Raw genomic sequence first — 18,456 nt, forward strand, 5'->3', positions numbered from 1 at the left:
CGGGGGGGAGCGCGGCGGAGGGCTTCCCGGAAGGGGGCATTGGAGTAATTGTTATTTTAATTTTATTTTGTTTTATTTTTTTAAGGGGGGGGGGTTGATTCGCCTACACCCCCCCCCTCCCCCCTCCGGTCCTGCCGCGGAGAATCGGCGGCGGTGGCAGCGCTACCGGAGGGGCCCCTGTGCGCGGTGCTCCCCCCCCCCCCCCCTTCCCCCTCATCCTTTCCCCCCCCCCCCCTCCCCCCCCGCTTGGCTTCGTTCCTGGAGGAGTTGGGAGATTTTTGTTGTTGTTATGTTGGTTGGTTTTTTTTTTTCTTTTTTTAAATACAAATCTGCGTATTGATTTTTTAAACAAACAAACAACACCCCCACCGCCTCCCCCCCCCCCCCCCCGCACGCAAACCTGCCGCCGGGAGGGAAATAGCCAGGTGAAATCTCACTCTGTTTCCATGGACAACCCGTCCATTATCACCCAGGTGACTAACCCCAAAGAGGAGGAGATCCTGTCCTGTGCTCAGGATAAAGGTGAGCTGCCTTCTCTCTTTCTCCATGGGTTGGGGTTTTGGGGTTTTTTTTGTGTGTGTGTGTTTGGTGGTGTTTTGGTTTTTTTTTTTTTTTTTCTGGAAATGTCTGCTTAAAAACGCACGTAGTAGCAACTTGCATTCTTCAGCGACCGTATAATCCTCTCCAGGCTGCTGGGAATAGAGGAGAGCTTGTTGGGGTTGGGTGTTGTTTTTTTTTTTTAATGTGGGATGATGATATTTGCATGAAGGGCCCTGAAACTGCTTGCTGGATACAGCTGAGAACTTGTTACAGTGTTTAAATATGGAGTGTAATCAGCAGTTATTTAAATAAAACGTTCTTGTTCCCGGAGGGTCGGCGAGGTAACTTTGTAAGGTGGTCGCTTTGCCCTGTGTCGGGGAGAGCATACCTGTGCTGAATGTGTTGGGAGGTTTTGAAATCTCAGCTGTAAAGATTTTAATTTCCCCACCCCACCCCCCCACCCCATTTTTGGGGGGAGAAAAAAAAATAAAAAAAGGTTTCCTGATTTCTCTCTGCTTTCCTGTATTTCTCCCTGCCTCACATTTAGGAAGCTGTGCTGCTTCCAGGTTTGTTGTTGGAGGAGACTTGTGCGTCTCAGGAAGAAACATGGGTTCCTTCTAAAAGCGGGCTCTATTTACTCTGTCGATAAATAGTTGTTGCTTGCGTAAGGCGTCGCACTTAGGTTGTGTTTTGCTCCAAAATAAGATGAATCCAGCCTGGCTGGAGGAGCTGCTTCTCCTCAAAAGTCTAGACGTTGATGATTGACCTTCACCTTGTTTCCTTTTGGAAGCTCAGTGGGTTTTTGGGCTGTAAGTGGTTGTGTCCTTGCAGCTGGCGATGAGGAAGGTATGGGTAAGCGTCTGGGTGCGAGTTCTGGGGAGTTGGGTGTGATTGCTCTCGGGTTTTGGAAGTTATTTGCATGTTGAGTTTATGCTTTGTTACAGGCAGTGCTGGTAAAAAGGGGGAGAAAAGACAGAAATTAGAAATAAAGAGTGTGTGGTGATGTTGGTATCGTAATAGACCTCTGAGTGGTCTCCTAAAAATGAGAGATTGATGTATCTTCCCTTTCAAATTGATGATTTTAGTATCCAGAAAGCTTCATTTTTGTGTGGCTCATCTTGTAAATAGTGAGGGGTCCTGTGTCATTGGAGAAGTTGCTCCCTGTTACTTTTCGAATGAGAGGCTGTACGTGAAATCCTGGTCTGCTCATCTTGCCAATGCTGACTGCAGAAGTACTGAGGTAGATTTAAAAAAAAAAAAAAAAAAAATGCCATCTACTTGGGGGGTGTTTGAACAAAAAATGGTGGTTTTGTTGGGTATAGGAGCGCTTATGTAACTCTCTAAGTCCTATCCCTTGTGAAGTGATACTTCCACTGCGAGGCCTTGTTTGTCTGGAGAGATTTCTGATGTTTTCCTCCGTTTTGGCAATGTTGAGCATGGGGTAGCTACAGTAAATAAATAAGGTGCTGGTGCTCTGCCTGCTATGTCTCTTAAGACCTGGCTTGGAGGAGACTTATGTGATACTGTGCTCAGATGTTGTTGTGGCCTTAAGGACCTATATTGTTGTATGTACTGGAAGAGCTTCATCGATATTGTTAGCAGCCGGTTGAAATTTTAGTGGAAAAAAAAGCCAGTTGAGACAAGTAGAGGAGAATTTGACAGCTCAAAACAAGAGTTGAGCATCCACATCAAACAAGTGTCTTCAGAGTCCTCGGCGCAGTGAGCAACGCTGCGTAGCGAAAATATGCATATAACTTGCATAACTATGCAGTAACTTGCATAATGTGCATTGTGTTCTTGCTATTGGTTTGTCTTCAGCAGAAAATCGTGATGGTCTTAATTGCTTAGCAGGGGCTTTTCAGGCTGCATGTGAGCAGGGGTGGGCTGGGGGAGACTGGAAGGAGGGTAGTTGGAGTTTGAGATGAGAGGAAACTTCAGCGTGATCTTAATACAGGAGGTGGATTCATGGGGTTTTTTTTCTGTATTTTTTTTTTTAAATGCGGTTAAAGTGCATGCTAGGATTGACTCTGTGGTGAGACTCTCAAATCATGCCAGAGCAACTTTTGCAGAAGGAGGATCGCAGGTCTGTCCATCCTGGGCTCGGGAAGGAGAGCACTGCTTGCTCCTGTCTCTTCCGCCACGGCTTTGCCCACTGCTCGAGGTACGGAGCTTGGGAAAACCCGTTGGGCGACCTACCTTCCTTGCATGGTTGCACGTCGCGTCACCCAATTTTCTGTTAGATTTCTTAACAGTTTTAGCAAAGCCTTTAGGTCCGGTGAGCTACGAGAGAGCCCGAAGCTGCGATGGTGCATACAGATAGGTTCCCAGTGGGAGACTGGTGTTTAAAGTGAGTCTTCGCTGCTAATTCAGATTGAAGGGAATGTGTTGGTACAAAATGGCTAACAAACATGTTAAGGCATAGTGAATTAATTATTTAACAAATATAGGAATCACCTGAGCCTATCTGCTGAAATTTTGTGATGCAGTGAATTACAACAACACTGTACTGCGTGAGCAAGGGTTGCTCAGTTTAATGAAAACCTGCTTTTTCCTCCGAGTTTAGCCTTTGGCTGCAGAAAGATGTTCCAGGGTACTAAGTGGCATGTAGTGGCTTTGGGGATCAGTGTTTTTCTCAGGGGTTTTGGGACCTTCTGCGGTGTTTCTCGTTGAAAAAATTGATTTTTTCATTTTTTTTTTCTTCTTGTTAAGCTGGAGAGAAGCAGTTTGACAATAGCTGAGCAACTGCTAAATAATGCATGTGTATACCTTCAAGTGTTTGATTTTTTTCCAAGATTTTTTTGAAGCTTTTAATCAGCTGTGAGTCCAGCGTTTAGCTTGATTTATTGTTTTTAAATACATTTATGTTTTAAAAGGAGCTTGATGTGCAGTATATGCTTATGCCAAATTTCTCTTGTGCGAGGGAGCGTGACTGGCAAGAAACAGATCTGTTCTCTGGTCGTGGGGCAGTTATGTTGGTAGGTAAATATTGTGCTTTGCAAATAAAAATGCCAGAATACTTTCTTGCTAATCCAGATGTTTTAAAAATGAGCTTTTTGAGATAAGTGAAGCTGTGACAACTTGTTAAAGAGGAGCTTATTAATCTGAAAATGGAATTGTTAACATTTCTTTTTAACAAATAGTAAAACATTCCGAAGGTGGAAAAAAAAAACCCAGGTCTTGGTACGTGAACCATTGCCTAATATGTTGCCACATGGTGGTGCACTGTATTTAGTTGTCTGTCAAAATGAAAGCTGAGCATGGAAAGTTGCTACAATCGTGTTTTATTGTTATTGTAATGTTTCTTCTGAAATGCCTGTGGTGTTCGTGCTCCTGGAAGATTTTGGTCCCTATCTATGTCATTAAATTAGTTCTGGGAAATAGAAACTTACGTTCTCCCAATTGGAAGTGATACATAGGTGATTAAAAATATTTTGAGCACTGAATTCATGGAGAATTTAATTCCCTGTTAATTTTTTAAGTAATGAAAATAGTAGTTCTTCACAGAAATGTGCTATGTTGTGTTCATCTGGCACTTCTGGAAATTGGAAGCATTAACAAGACTTGAAATTAAAACGGAGACGTATGTGAAAAGGGATTTGTTATATCAGCAATAAATGTGAGCGACTAAGAAAAAATACAAATAAAAACTACAAAGAAAAACTGAAAATCTGAATCTCTGTAGAATCAGTTCTACAGATAAGATCAGCTGTTTATTTTATAAGGAAAGTATTAATTCTTACTAATTAGTTGAACAGTGACCTCTAATGTAAAATCTATACAGTTAAATCTAAAGGACAGTGCAGTGCTGGTCAGTCTGCACTGAGTGTAATGTAGAGAGCGTGATCACGGGTGGGGAATAGGCAGTCAGTCCAAAGAAGTGAATTTCCCTTTTTTACCTCCATGCTTTAATTTGATCCTCATAAACGATGCAAATTCTTGGCAGTTTCCGTGTGCCAAGTTAAGTAGTAGCATAATAATAGTCTAGTCCTCCTTCAGGAACCAAATCCTTCAGGCTGCGATGGTGTGTTTTCTCTCTCCAGATACATCTTTCCTAACTCCTATAAAATTTGTCTGTCAGCTGAGCATCTACTTTCAGTTATTTAGAGTAACTGAATGTTTTCGTTTCCCCGCAGAAGTGTATTTTCTTCTGCAGTAAATTATTTGTGAAAGGTTCACAGTGGAACCTAAACCTTTATAGTTTTTTTTAATGAACTATGTAATTCCCCGAGGAAGTTTTCACAAACGGGCAAACTTTTTTTGCCTTCCTTTCTTTCAAATAAAATTGGAAGAAACAGCAATGAGACCAGTATTCATTATCATTTAAAATAACAAGTTCTTAAGATCTCAAGTTAAAAGCCAAAATAAGTGTCTTTAATTGTGTCTTCAGTAAAAAGCATTTTAAAAATACGTGAAAATACTTTATTCTTTCTTGCCATTACATCATCAGGATTCAGAGTACTCAAACATTTGAACATAAGGTAAAGTTCCTGAGACATTGTCTCAACAAATTTTCATAATATTAACTACAGATCTTAACTTTAAAGTTGCATTTAAAAAAAAAAAAAAGGATGTGGAAACCACTCCAGCACTACATTGGAATGTGAATTGCTCGCACAGGGTGAAATTTTAAATCATTAACTAATGACATAGTTGTTATATGAAACCAGAGTAACCATACAGTAGGTTTTACGTTGCAGGGAGACTGTAGTAACCTGTAGTAACCCAGGATTTGATTTAGGGTAGCAGTTAACAAGCTGCAGTGTACTGGCAGTAACGTGAATGATAATTTGCATGAATATCGAATATTCAGTCCGTGACTGTAAGCTGCAACATTATCATTTCTTCATAGCACGTGTCATCTCAAATTCATTTCTTTCGAGTCAGTGATTTAACTAAAGTGTTCAGAAGTTTAACGTGCCTTTAAAAAACTGAAGTCGACCTACATTTTGTCAATTCAGTATTCAGAAATGCAAATAGCATTTTCTGACATAATCAGTAAGATGCGGTGTGATCGATGCTACGCTGCATCTTTCAGAATTTAATCTGAATGTTACAAATGAGCCTCTGGATAACGGGTCTGTGTTTGTTTCTTTAAAGTGATAAGGAACTAAAATGCTGAGAAAGTGAAAGCTAGGAGAAATGAAACTCACTTATTTGGTCAGCATTGGTGAAAGACGTGGTTCCCGTTTGCCTGGCAGATAGGTTTAACTGTGGGGAAGCTTATTTTTCTGTCATGGAGCACTTAATTTAGGAGGTTTACTGTCTCATAAAAGTCATCACTCAAACACAAAAATAGTTGCAAATTAGATCTAGCCCGCAATTTTTATATATGTTGAATCTTAAATATTCACTCTAAGCAAGTGCGCCATTGTTTTTTGCTAAATTTTGCCAACAACTCTTCCAACTCAACAACCATCGTGGTTGGTGCTCAATATTACATTTTCCATTTAAAAATCCAGTTTCAGGCAATCCTACATATGGAAATGCTAAGTCGGGGAGCAAATTTATCCCTTACTCAACCCTACCCAATGGAGAATTTCGGATGGATTACTTTGAATTATATTTGAAGTGTTTCTTTCCACAATATTTAACATTTTCTTTTTTTTTTCTTTTTTATAAAATAGGAAAAGCAAACATAGGTCTAACTTTCTACATTTTTCCTTTTTTTTTTTTTGTTTTTTTTTGTTTTTACCCACTGTGTGGATCAGGAGGGGAAGATGTGGTTTATCCCTTCTCTTCCTCCCTGCCCCGGGGGATGTATCTTGCTGGGAGAGAAGCTTGGCACGTGGATGTATGCTGGACTGGGAAGGAGAAGAGAGCTACCCAAGTGCTCCAGCCTATTCAAGTGACAGAGCGGAGAGTATGAAGTTCTGGCTCTTGAGGGCTGCTGAGCCCATACAGGGCTGATAGTGGGAGAGGGAATAGGTTTAGGGTCTGCTACGGGCAGTGGATGCTCTCATGATGAAGTTGATTGGGTCTCTGTCCACCCAGTTGGCTGGTTGCGTGTGTTCCCGAAGCCCAGTTCATAAGTAGGTCCAGCAAGGGGCAGGAGTCTTCCAAGCTGAAATAAGAGAACTAATGAGTGAGCTGAATCATAGATTTGTCTAGGTTGGAAGGGACCTTGAAGATCATCAGGTCCAACCATCAACCTGACGCTGCCGAAACCACCACTAAACCATGTCCCTCAGCACCACGTCTACCCATGTTTTAAATACCTCCAGGGATGGTGATTCCACCACTTCTCTGGGCAGCCTGGTCCAATGCTTGACAACCCTTTCGGTGAAGAAATTTTTCCTCATATCCATCCTAAACCTCAAAAACCTATTAGATGTTCAAAGACCACATCTGGATTGCTGGTGAGGGTTCTATACCATTTGATTCCTCTCAGCAGTGGCAACCTGGCTGGAAAATCTCCCAAAAATGCTCAGCAGCATCTCTGAAGTCTTTCATGTGTCTGTTCTATCGAATGATGCTGATATCAGCTGTATTTTCAGTGCTCACCTTCCTGGCCAGGAGACTCAAACAGGGTGATGTGGTATCAGCGGGTTAAATGCTTTGCTGAACTTCCAGACCTTTTTGTAAGGGGCTGCGGGCAGGCATGGAGGAAGGATGTCTTTTGTGCTCTAACGTAGCCGGAGATGTTTTTAAGAGTTTCACGTTGGAAATGTTAATCTTCTATGAATTCTGCTTGTGCCAGAGTTCGTTGGGAGCTTGCTTTATTTTCACTTGGGGAGGTTAAGGTGTAAAAGTGACATCGATGTGACAAATAAGGAAGGCGTAAGTAGGATCTAAATAGATCAGAGTAAAAATATGTTCCATGTGGTCTTCTGTGGTATAATTTTGGCCTTTTTTATTTCTAGAATGTTTGCTATATGACAAAAAAAAAATAATTAAAGTGAGTTCTATACAGTCTGGTCCTTCCAGTACCGACTGCTACTGTGTAACATAGATATTAGCAGTAAAAATACCAGCTTAGGCAAATGAGCAGAGCAAGTTCAGTGCGTGGTGTTGGGTCTACGTAAAGTCTTTTGACTTTATGCAGTGTGTTATCAAAATGATCGCTTGCATAAAAGTGCCACATCTTGTTTTCTTTGTACAAATAATAAAGTATGATTTGTAAAAAAAAAAAAAAAAAAAAAAAAAAAAAAAAAAAGGCCCCATTATTAGAAGCGATTGGCTGTACTAGAAAATAGATTTCTATTATCTAGAAAACTTATTGTGAGTTAAATCTGAATAAATGTATGGTAGACTTGGATTGTAAGGATGTCGGGGTTTTTTTTAAATGAGTTCTTTTCCTTATTTCTTTCTTCAAGGAAGAACTATTACTCTCTTCTGAATGTTTATTAGTATATTTAAAGCCTGACAGACAGAGGCAAATGAGATACCACAGGCTGTATTTTGTATGGAAGAGCAATCCCAGATGAAGGATGCCTGAACTGTCAAAACCTACTGTGTATGTAACTTCTTAAAATGTTTGTAAAAATTGAGGACACTTTTGTAGGAAACAAATATTTCGTGAACATCACCCTGAAGTTACAGTGTATATATATTGGTGGTTTTGTTTAAAGTCAAGTCATCTCTCCTGAGTAACTGGTCAGCCCGTTCTGGCGGTTGTTTGCTGTTGCAGAGCCTCCTTATTTTCTTGTTAGAAAGTGCTATATTGATTTTTATTCACCGCTGTGCTCTGCCCTGCCCCTGCAGCTCTCTTGCTTCCCCAGTTGTCCTCCAGGATTCCCAGCAGAATTAGCCATAAAACTAATCTTGCTGTTTCCTTTTCTGCTGTAATCAGCAGTAAAAATTTAAACTTTCTTGTTTATTTGATGATTTGCAATGCTTGGTCATCTCCTTGGTGTACAGCACTCCTCTCCTGGCCTCTGGGAGTTAGTAAAAGAATTTTTTTAAAGGTATGAATTTTGTACAAAGTTGTTCCAAGCATGCATTTAACATTTTGCTTGCAGTGCAGCTTTATTTTTGTCTGCAGAAGCTGTTTTATATATACATGCCTGAATGTTTACATACTTGCATGGGTTACCCATGAATGCACCTACATCTGGTTAGTGGGAATCTAATTATCAGAAAACTTTGGTAAAGTTCAGAATGGTGGGTGTGTAGGTTTTGAAGTTATTTTGCAGTCTAAGGTTTGCATGAACTGTGGCGTTGGCAGTTTTTCCTAGTGATAGTTGAGGTAGAAGTACTCTGCAAACGAGTGGTCAATAGTGACAAGTTCCTAGAAGATACCTAATAATTTATACTTGCTTCAGCCAAGCTCTTTGAAAGATCTAATGTTTACCACCTGGAGAGAAAAGAACTTTTAAGATTATAAAGGATCTCGATAAGCCTTCACAAAAGCCTTACAAATTGAGGAGAGGAAAAAAAAAAAAAATAGGCTTATGGGACTTCTTGTAAATTGAAACTAAAATTGGTTAAAGATACACATTAACAATTTGATGAATGCAGAATAAAGCAAAGTATTTCAGGAAGAACAGCTTAAGCATGTATTTTACAGGGATTTTTGGAGTGAAGCTTTAACCTTTGGTGTTCTTTAATTCCCTCCCTTGCTGTATTTTGCTTTCTTGCCTTTTTCTCTTCTCATCGTAAGGTTCTGGATTGCAACAGCTGCCTCTTTATGCTGCTCTGATGATGCTGAAGTTTAAGGGACTCAGGGGTGGTTGGCACTGGTGACTGTGTTCAGAGGTAATTCTGGGATGAGAAGCTGTAGTAGATGTTTGGGGAGTGAGATGGTGTGGGGATGAGGAACCCTGGACCATACTGCGTGGACACTTTGGCCCCTGGCAAGTTGGCCCAAATGGCATAGCTGTCTTGTTAAGGGGAGACATTCTCTATGTTTCTCAACTTCCCTGTTAAAATGTAGGAAGATATCTTGATGCAGGATCTCCGTCGTTGTATAGGAGCTTTAGTTCTTAAAGCCATGGTACTTATTTCTTCTTCCTAACAATTGGTTAAAAACCTTGAGTGAATGTTGTGCTGTATTTAAAGAGAGGAGGTGCATGAAAAATAACCAATAAAATAAAGTATGCCCGGGCCGTATCCACAGTACTGCATGGCTTCAGAATTAAAGGCAGAGTATCCCATTTGGGGAAAAGGAAACGTTTGCTCTTGCATTGTATGGGTGACCTGCGTAATCCCTGAAGATATGGTTGCCAAAATAGTTTATCTGGGAATTTCTAAACAGGACTAACTGTCAGCAATTTGCATTTACTATAACAAAAGTATTCTGTACTGAAAAATAGTATTATAAAGGTACTGACTGTATTTCAGCATATGAATTCTGTGTCATCAGTCAGTAGGGGAAGGAAGGGGCAAATATCTTTCCGTAGGGACCAGCTGAGCATGGCAAGTATCTGTACTTGCATTTATCATGAACTCTCACCAGTAGTTTTCCTGTGATGGGTTGTGTGCTGTAAGATGATTCCCTCCGTCCAGTCATTTGATGGCCTCCTGCCAATTCTCATGAGTTTTTATGATATGAAGCTGATTTTGATGAGAATCAGTAAGTTGAAAGTGATTTGAGAGTTTTGGAAGCGGCAGGGGGGAGGTTATGTTCGTTGGGGAATTAAAAAAAAAAAAAAAAAAGAAAAAAAAAAAAAGGAAAGAGTACTGAATGCAATCTACAGTGCAATTCATTTGCTAATTACACATTGACATAAATTGAAAAGTCCCAGAAGGAGGGGGTTTACAACATAACTGTAAAACAATTTGCATCTGTGTAGAGGTCTGTGCTTATCCACAAAGGAATGAGATTTTAAGTGGATTTGTTTAATCGGGTTTATCCGTGAGTACATAGTTGTGGGACTCCTTTTTCCTCGCATTTCAAAATCTCATGTCTTTCTGGAAGATTCCCTCTTGTGTTGAGATTAAAGATGTCAAGGAAGTAAGTATGATGAAGTTTAATGGAGAATGAAAGTGAAACCTAAAAAAACCCAAGAAACATCCTTCTTCATTTTAGAGTGGATTGACTACGTGAATGTTTCTGGCTCCAGATTATCATGATAAAACTGACAGTCTAATGCAAACTGTGCCCTGAAATTCAAATGCCTTTTTTTTCCTGCCCCATAAGAAATTTGAAACGCTCCAGCAAATTCGTGTGGTCTCTACTGGAAAGGATGCTAACAGCTTAGACACACTAACGAGTCTTACTCCAAAGGATATTCGCTGTTACTATTATGATGGTTTGGGGTGTTCTGTAAGTCTTTCAGACTTGTTGGTGCCCAACATGTTACCCTACAATTTGCTGCCACGTTTGTTTTTTTTTTTTTTTTTTTTAAACATGTCATGACAGGAAAAAAATAAAAATTTGAACAAAACTGGAAATCAGCTTGGCAGTTTTGAAAAGGGAATCTGTTCAGGTCTCGTTCCTGTATTTACTTGTACTATTAGTGCTGCACTGTGTTATCAGTTACCTGTTTAACATCTTTCTGGCAGGCAGATGAGCTCTGAGAGCAGAGTGTTTTTTTTAAAATGTCACTTGTCAGTTGTTTTGGTAGTGATGGATTATTTTCCATACCTTTAGATGAAACAGTTGTTTATCTTCAACATAATAACTAAATACTGTTACTATCTCATGTTATAAAACCGTAATATTATTAAAATGAGAAAAACGCGCTTCCAGACAAAACCTGCCCCAGATGCAAGAAACAACTTTGATAGATTCCTGCGGAGCGGGTGCCCCTGGATCCGTCAGTGAGGTACTATGTCCATGAGATGAGAGTAGCACTCAGTAACTGCAGTACCACATCTCAAGAGAAGATAAGATGAGGAGGAGGTTTGGCTTTATGATTTCTCTTCAAAGTGTCTTTTCAGGAAATGTCCTAAATAGCCGTTTCAGTTTGCACTCTGTGATATGCTAGATTAAGCCTTGAAGTGCAAATCTTAACATTGACCTCATGCTATTGTGGTTCTGTTCAAATACGATTTCCACAGTGGTTGTGAATTCCTGTTGCACCAGACGGTTCCAATTCTAAAGAATATTTGTATGTAAAAATCTCTATAGCTAAATCTAAAATACCAATCTAGAAATTAAATATCTATCTGAAATATTACTCTGTATATCTACAGCTAAAAATATTTATTAGAGCTTTGCAACATAAAAAATACTTCCCCTGTGCTTGTAAAACCAAGAAAACCAAAAACAACCACCCCCCTAAAAAAAAAAAAAAAATAATCAAACAAGCCAAAACCAACCAACCAAATCCCAGTAAAATCAGCAGCAATATAAGATGTGGAAAGGAAACTAATCATGAAAATCTCAGAAGGCAGCTTTGTGATGATGACCAGGGGGCATGGCAGTATGATTTTTAGCAAGGTAACCTGGCACTCGGTTGGTACAAAACACACTCCAACCCCTTGAAAGGGGGATGTTGGTGTACAAGGATATGCATTTGTTCGAGTAGTGTTTATGTTAAAACATAGAAGTAACAATGGTTTTGTTTTGGAAATGTCTTCAATGGGTACTAAGGAAAGATAAGCATAAAATACGAACTGGGCTGTCTTGTCGCAGAATAGGCTGAGATAGTCCTAAATTCAACACAGTAAGGTTAATGCCCGTTTTGTTTATCCTTAGTGCTGTGGATGGGGGATGTTGGAATTCACTTTAAGTAATTTTAGAAGTCCGTAGGTAGAAATTAATTATTTTTTCAGCAAACATTAATGCACCTACTACTTGCCAGAATGCTTGATTTATTTTTTTTTTCCTTTGCTAATGGTGAAGGTTGAAGTAAAATGTTTCTATTGGCCACTTTAAATTGCCAGTTAGAGTCAAGGTGGGTAAACAAACCCCCAAATTTATGGTGTTATTTTTGAACTATTTTCAAGTAATTGTCAGCCCAATACATGCTGCTCTTTTAAAAAAAACAACCAAACAAAACAAACTAAAAAAAAAAAACCCACCCCTGAATTTTTTCATAGTGAAGATGACTTCTTAAGTTCCACTGTTGGTGGTCTTTGTGTGATAGCCTTCAAGTAAGAAAAAGGAGGACTAAGGATAATCTCTGTCCTTTAGTAGATGGGGATGGAAACACAGTGACCAAGGATGGGGAAAAGGCTGAGGTACTTAATGCCATCTTTGCCTCAGTCTTTAAGAGTAAGAGCAGTTGTCCCCTGAGCACCCTGAGCTAGTAGACAGGGGTGGGGAGCAGAACAAAGCCTCCATAATCCATGGGGAAATAGTGAGTGACCTTCTCTAGCACCTAGACATACGCAAGTCTACGGGGCCAGATGGGATCCAGCCGAGGGCACTGAGGGAGCTGGCAGATTTGCTCACCAAGCCACTCACCGTCATTTATCAGCAGTCCTGGCTAACCGGGAGGTCCCAGCTGACTGGAGGTTAGAAAATGTGACGTCCGTCCACAGGAAGGGCCGGAAGGAGGTTCTGGGGAACTACAGGCCAGTCAGTCTGACCTCAGTGCCTGGGAAGGTTATGGAGCAGATCATCTTGAGTGTCATTACGTTGCACTTGCAGGACAACCAGGTGATCAGGCCCAGTCAGCATGGGTTCATGAAAGGCAGGTCCTGACTAGCCTGATCTCCTTCTATGACAAGGTGACCCATTTAGTGGATGAGGGAACAGCTGTGGATGTTGTTTACCTGGACTTCACTAAAGCCTTTGACACCGTTTCCCACAGCATTCTCCTGGAGAAGCTGGCTGCTCATGGCTTGGGTGGGTGTACTCTTCGCTGGGTAAAAAACTGGCTGGAAGGCCGGGCCCAAAGAGTGGTGGTGAATGGAGTTCAATCCAGTTGGTGGCCTGTCACAAGTGGTGTTCCCCAGGGCTCAGTATTGGGGCCGATTCTCTTTAATATCTTTATCAATGACCTGGATGAGGGGATCGAGTTCCCCCTCAGCAAGTTTGCAGATGATACCACGTTGGGTGGGAGTGTCGATCTGCTTGAGGGTAGGATGGCTCTACCGAGGGATCTGGACAGGCTGAATCCATGGACTGAGACCAGTGGTGTGAGGTTCAACAAGGCCAAGTGCCGGGTCCTGCACTTGGGTCACACCAACCCCATGCAGTGCTACAGGATTGAGGCGGAGTGGCTGGAAATCTGCCCAGCAGAAAAGGACCTGGGGGTGTTGGTGGGCAGCCGTCTGAATATGAGCCGGCAGTGTGCTCAGGTGGCCAAGAAGGCCAACAGCATCCTGGCCTGTATGAGCAACAGTGTGGTGAGCAGGACTAGGGTAGTGATTGTCCTGTACTCGGCACAGGTGAGGCCCCACCTCGAGTACTGTGTTCAGTTTTGGGCCCCTCACTACAAGAAGGACGTTGAGGTGTTGGAGCGTGTCCAGAGAAGAGCAGTGAAGCTGGTGAAAGGTCTGGAGCACAAGTTTTATGAGGAGCAGCTGAGGGAACTGGGGTGGTTTAGCCTGGAGAAGAGGAGGGTGAGGGGAGATCTTGCTCTCTACAACTACCTGAAAGGAGGTTGGAGCAAGGTGGGGGTCAGGCTCTTCTTGCTAGTAACAAGTGATAGGACAAGAGGACATGGCCTCAAGTTATGCCATGTTGTTTAGATTGGGATGTTTAGATTGGATATTAGGAAAAATTTCTTCACAGAAAGGGTTGTCAAACATTGGAACAGGCTGCCCAGGGAGGTGGTGGAGTTGACATCCCTGGAGGTATTTAAAAGATGGGTAGACGTGGTGCTGAGGGACATGGTTGGTGGTGGTTTAGGCAGTGTCAGGTTGATGGTTGGGCTTGATGATCTTGAAGGTCCCTTCCAACCTAGACGATTCTATGAAATGGCTTTGTATTCTCTTCTGCTGATAAGGTCAGTAAAGATTTCTGGTTTGCGTAATAATGACATGGTTTTGAATGGATAATAATTCTGACTGGAAAACAGGTTCACAGTCTTCACCCTTTTAATAGCTGATGAGGTGATAGCTAGCTGCCTGTTAGGAAGGATTTTACAGGAGTAAACAGCCTTTCTTGCTTTAATTATGACCATATGCGTGCAGCAACTATGATTGTCTGGGTATCTGTATCTTGTATTTTCAGTTAAATAGCTGATAAAATGTTGCAGTTGTGGAAATGACTACCAAGTCCAATAGGCGGATGTCTTTGGAAGCAGTTTTGGTTTTGCTTTCTATTTCATCATACAAAGCAACCAAACATTTGAGGTTTGATGGTCTTGTGCTGTAACAAAATAAACACCTAATATTATTCTGTATCTGATAAGGTTACTGTTTGGACCCAGTATTCAGAAACACTTTTCAAAATAAATCTCAAGTTCTCTAAGTGGTACAACACCTATAAACTCTTGTGTTTTCTTTGCTGGTTAACTTCTCTGTAAACAGTTTTCTTGCATGTTAAATAATAGTAAAAAATTATTGAGCAATAGAGTTGAAAATCAACATGCTAAATTCTTGATTTGTGTTCTAGGAGCAGCCAGTATTAACTAGAGAAGTCCCTTTTTAATTCTAGAAAAAATTAAAGCATGTCAACAAGGACTGAGGTGCTTAAACTGAAGATACTTCTTTGGCAGTGTTTGGGTAAAACTGACCCCTAGCACCCTTCCCTCTGGAAAACATCCCATCTATTCATATCACTTCCCAGAGGTTAAATGCAGCCCTTGGAACACTTACAGGAAATAATACCAACGTGCTGCTAGACCATGACCCGCCTTTTGGCCAAATCTGCCACTTTTCTTGATTACTGGGAGGACCACATATAATTATTGTTGCCCTGCGTGGAGCCAGGAGGTGCCAGGAGATGTCCCAGGGCCCCGCTGTGCTCACTGCCCATCCATAACTCCCCTCCCTGCTGGCTGATTTTTTTTTTTTAATGTATTTATTTTTACCTGTGTTTATTCACAAACACCATCTGTGTATCAATTGCAGCGTTTCGGTCCTTTTTTAAGGAGAAGTCAGTCCAGATGTTCTGTTGTCCCTCAGCTGAAGATGTGTGACTGAAAGAGGTGCTTGCTTGGAGGACTTCTAAATAATGCAGTATTTAAATATCTGGTAGAACTTTTTCAGTCAAATACTCAAGCTGCTGCTAGCACCGCTGGAAATGTTGTCATGGCCAAAAAATAGAAATGTTGCTGTGCCTTACCAGGTGCTCAGGAACAGGGCAATTTTCTTTGCTTTGGTTGATAAAGTTAGAGGTCAGGGCGTCTCCCACTTTGTTCAATGTGTTGGAATATTTTTTCCGTTGTTTTGAGTTGCCTTTTTTTCCTGAAATAATCTTTGATAATAAAAATTAGCATCTGGCTTTGTCACGTGTGCATGTAAATAAGGTGGGTTTGTTGTAATAGTTGGTGGAGGAAACGTAGACACTTGCAACTGATGGCACTGGTGTAGCTGACACGAGTCGTGTCCTGGAGACTCCATGAAGAGTAAAGGAAGCGTGCACAGTTTTCCTCTGACCTCCACACTTGGCTGTGTGCAAAAACAGGCGGAATGGAGTTCAGAATCCTAATTTGATGATTTTGTCATCAGCTGCGCACGCTGTATGTGCCGCACTGAAACGTAACCAGGGATACGGAGTTGCAGAGTCCCACCATTTATCTTTAGCTTCTCTTCAGAGGAGGAGAAGAAGGAAAACTTGGCAAAAAAAAAAAAAAAAAAAAAAAAATTCAGCGGTTGGTGGTGGTGTTCTGCTTCTCTAAGTTTAGCAGTGTTGGGGGTGGCTGTTAAAACGGGCTCTCGGGCTTTGAAACCCTCTGTTCTGAGCAGCGTTAGGGAACGTGGTGCTCCAGCGTGCTGCAGCTTCCAACGCCAAACTACCTGGCTGGATTTAATCAGTAATTTAGTAAAAAAAAAAGGGAGATTTAAAAAAACCAAACCTTCCCCTGTTGCAAACAAGAATTGTGTAGCTTGCTCACTGATAAACTTTAGCCAACGTATTTAAATTGCGATTTGTGGAGGCTTTATGTCACACTGGAGTCACACCGCTTTCCTCCATAGAGGCAAACCTGATCTCCGCATCAGCAGGGGCTTGTTGTTCTGCCACTGTAGAGAAACTTCTCCTTCCGTCCGTTACGCAGCCAGGAGAACAATATAGAGGGTTATGGAAAGGCTGCATTATTCCAGGGGCCTTTCTGACAGTTTTCACAGTTTCTATAGGATGTTAACGAATCTCCCACTGCAAAAAGCTGCAACTGAATTTGATAAAATATCACTTCTTCTAAGTCCTTCCCTGATGGATTCTGTCAGCTGGCTTCCCGAGTGAGTACCACCAGCATTTCTATATGCTTACCCTTCAGCATTTCCACAAAATCCATTTTAATTGTCTGGTTTTAATTAAGTGTACTTGCAAGATCGTGATCCTTTGTGGTGTTATTTACTGAAAGTCTTTGTAAGAAAGTTGTCATTCCCCGCTCTTCTGAAGTCTGCAACGTGGAAGGGAAATCGATACTCTGTTATGGGAAGGGTCTTCACCTGGGATGATCGCTAATGCTGGCTATGGAAGGATGCTGTTGTGGAAGGGAGGGGAGAGACAACACATACATGAGTATTTGGAGTGGAATTCTGAGTGGATTCATCCCATAGACTTACTGATAGTCCTGGGTACTGCTAAGGGAAAAAAGGAAGTCCAAAGTCTGTATCCCATTAAAAGACTTAATATACTTCTCTTAACACTTATATTCAGGAAGCATAAATTTACTGTCCTTATAGCAAAATTAAATTTTCATAGCTCTTTAGAACTGTTCATATTTTTTCATAAATTTCATTTGACTTACGCTTCCCGTGGTTTGGGTCTGGGCTTCAGGTTGCTCTCATCAGTGGAGGGAAAGAGGATAGCGGTAGAGGAGCCTTCCTGGAGCTCCACGGCCGTGCCTGGGATGGGGGGTCTGACCGGTACTCTGCTCGCAGGGCTTCCATCTCCCTCCTTTTGTGAACTTAAAGCTGTAATATTTTGGAATCTTGTCTCATCCCACAGGTATGTGTGGCTTGGCACCTCTACAGAACCTTGTTTGTGTGAGCTTAAGCTGTAGTTCAAGGAGAGTCATTTTGACGCGGGTACTTGCTGTGTGTTTGGGGTTATGGGGGCAGAATTTACAGCCAGCTTTAAACTTCTGTTCTGAAATTCTACTTTAGGACCAGATTAAATCATTCCGTAAGCTCAGCTGTATGCTCAGTGGTGCGATTTCAGTGCTGCTGGTCTGTGATACAGCTCGTTGCTGGAGCTTGACACAGTGAGATTAATGATAAAAGTTTGCAATTCAGTAAATATTTACAAGGCATTTAGCAATTAGTGAGATGCTAATGATTTTCACCCTTTTTCTGTGATCAATGGTTAGCAAGGTGGTACTTTATTTCCACCGGCAGGCTATGGTATTGCTTGTTCTCCCTCTACCATTAATGTCCCAGGAAGTAATTTAAGGGATTGAGGTTGCCTAAATACTAAGGGTCTGGAAAAAGAAGATAGGCTGATGATATTTCTGGGGTAAACAGAAAACTGAGAAAAAGGAGAATAAGGTAGCTAACATAAAACTGGAGGGAAGATGGATGAAAGCTTTTAAAGAATTCAGTGTGATGAAAATGTCAATTTAAAAAAAAAAAATACCACCTTTCAGATGTCACACAATTCCTTTTTAGGTTTTCTTGTTTGGCAATATAGTTTGTTCGAGACAAAAATACTAAGCTTTAATTTTCTGCTACATAAAAGAACTTAAAAGAAAAGGCTTATTGTTCATACAAGGCTGGCAAACTAATGTTAGAAAAGCTTTTTTTTTTTTTTTTAAAGTGGTATTTTTTTCAACCCGTTAGCAGTATTTCAGCTGTTGTAAATAGTTGTGTATAATTCTTTAAATAACTGGGAGTTAGTTGTTACATGCGTTTACATGAGCACAAGCTGTAGGTGAATACCTGTTACTCAGCTGCAGGTAGCAGTGCTGGGAGTATCTCCAAGGATGGAGATTTCACAGCCTGTCTGGGGCCCTCTTCCAGTGTTTGACCACT

At 41.2% G+C, this 18,456-nt stretch overlaps 1 protein-coding gene across 3 annotated transcripts in view; it reads left to right on the forward strand.

Moving 5' to 3' along the window:
• The first annotated feature begins 379 nt into the window (after positions 1–379).
• Positions 380–18,456, forward strand: part of CTDSPL (CTD small phosphatase like) — an 84,986-nt gene continuing 66,909 nt past the window's right edge. The window contains exon 1 of one of the 3 annotated variants that reach the window (XM_082479959.1): positions 380–522. In XM_082479959.1, coding sequence (XP_082336085.1) covers positions 447–522 — 76 coding nt within the window. In that variant the 5' untranslated portion in view covers positions 380–446. The remainder of the gene's footprint in view (positions 523–18,456) is intronic. The other 2 variants (XM_082479960.1, XM_082479961.1) reach the window with 2 other exon arrangements.

This window comes from Vanellus vanellus, assembly GCF_965231255.1.
Source record: "Vanellus vanellus genome assembly, chromosome: 2".
Lineage (NCBI taxonomy): Eukaryota > Metazoa > Chordata > Aves > Charadriiformes > Charadriidae > Vanellus > Vanellus vanellus.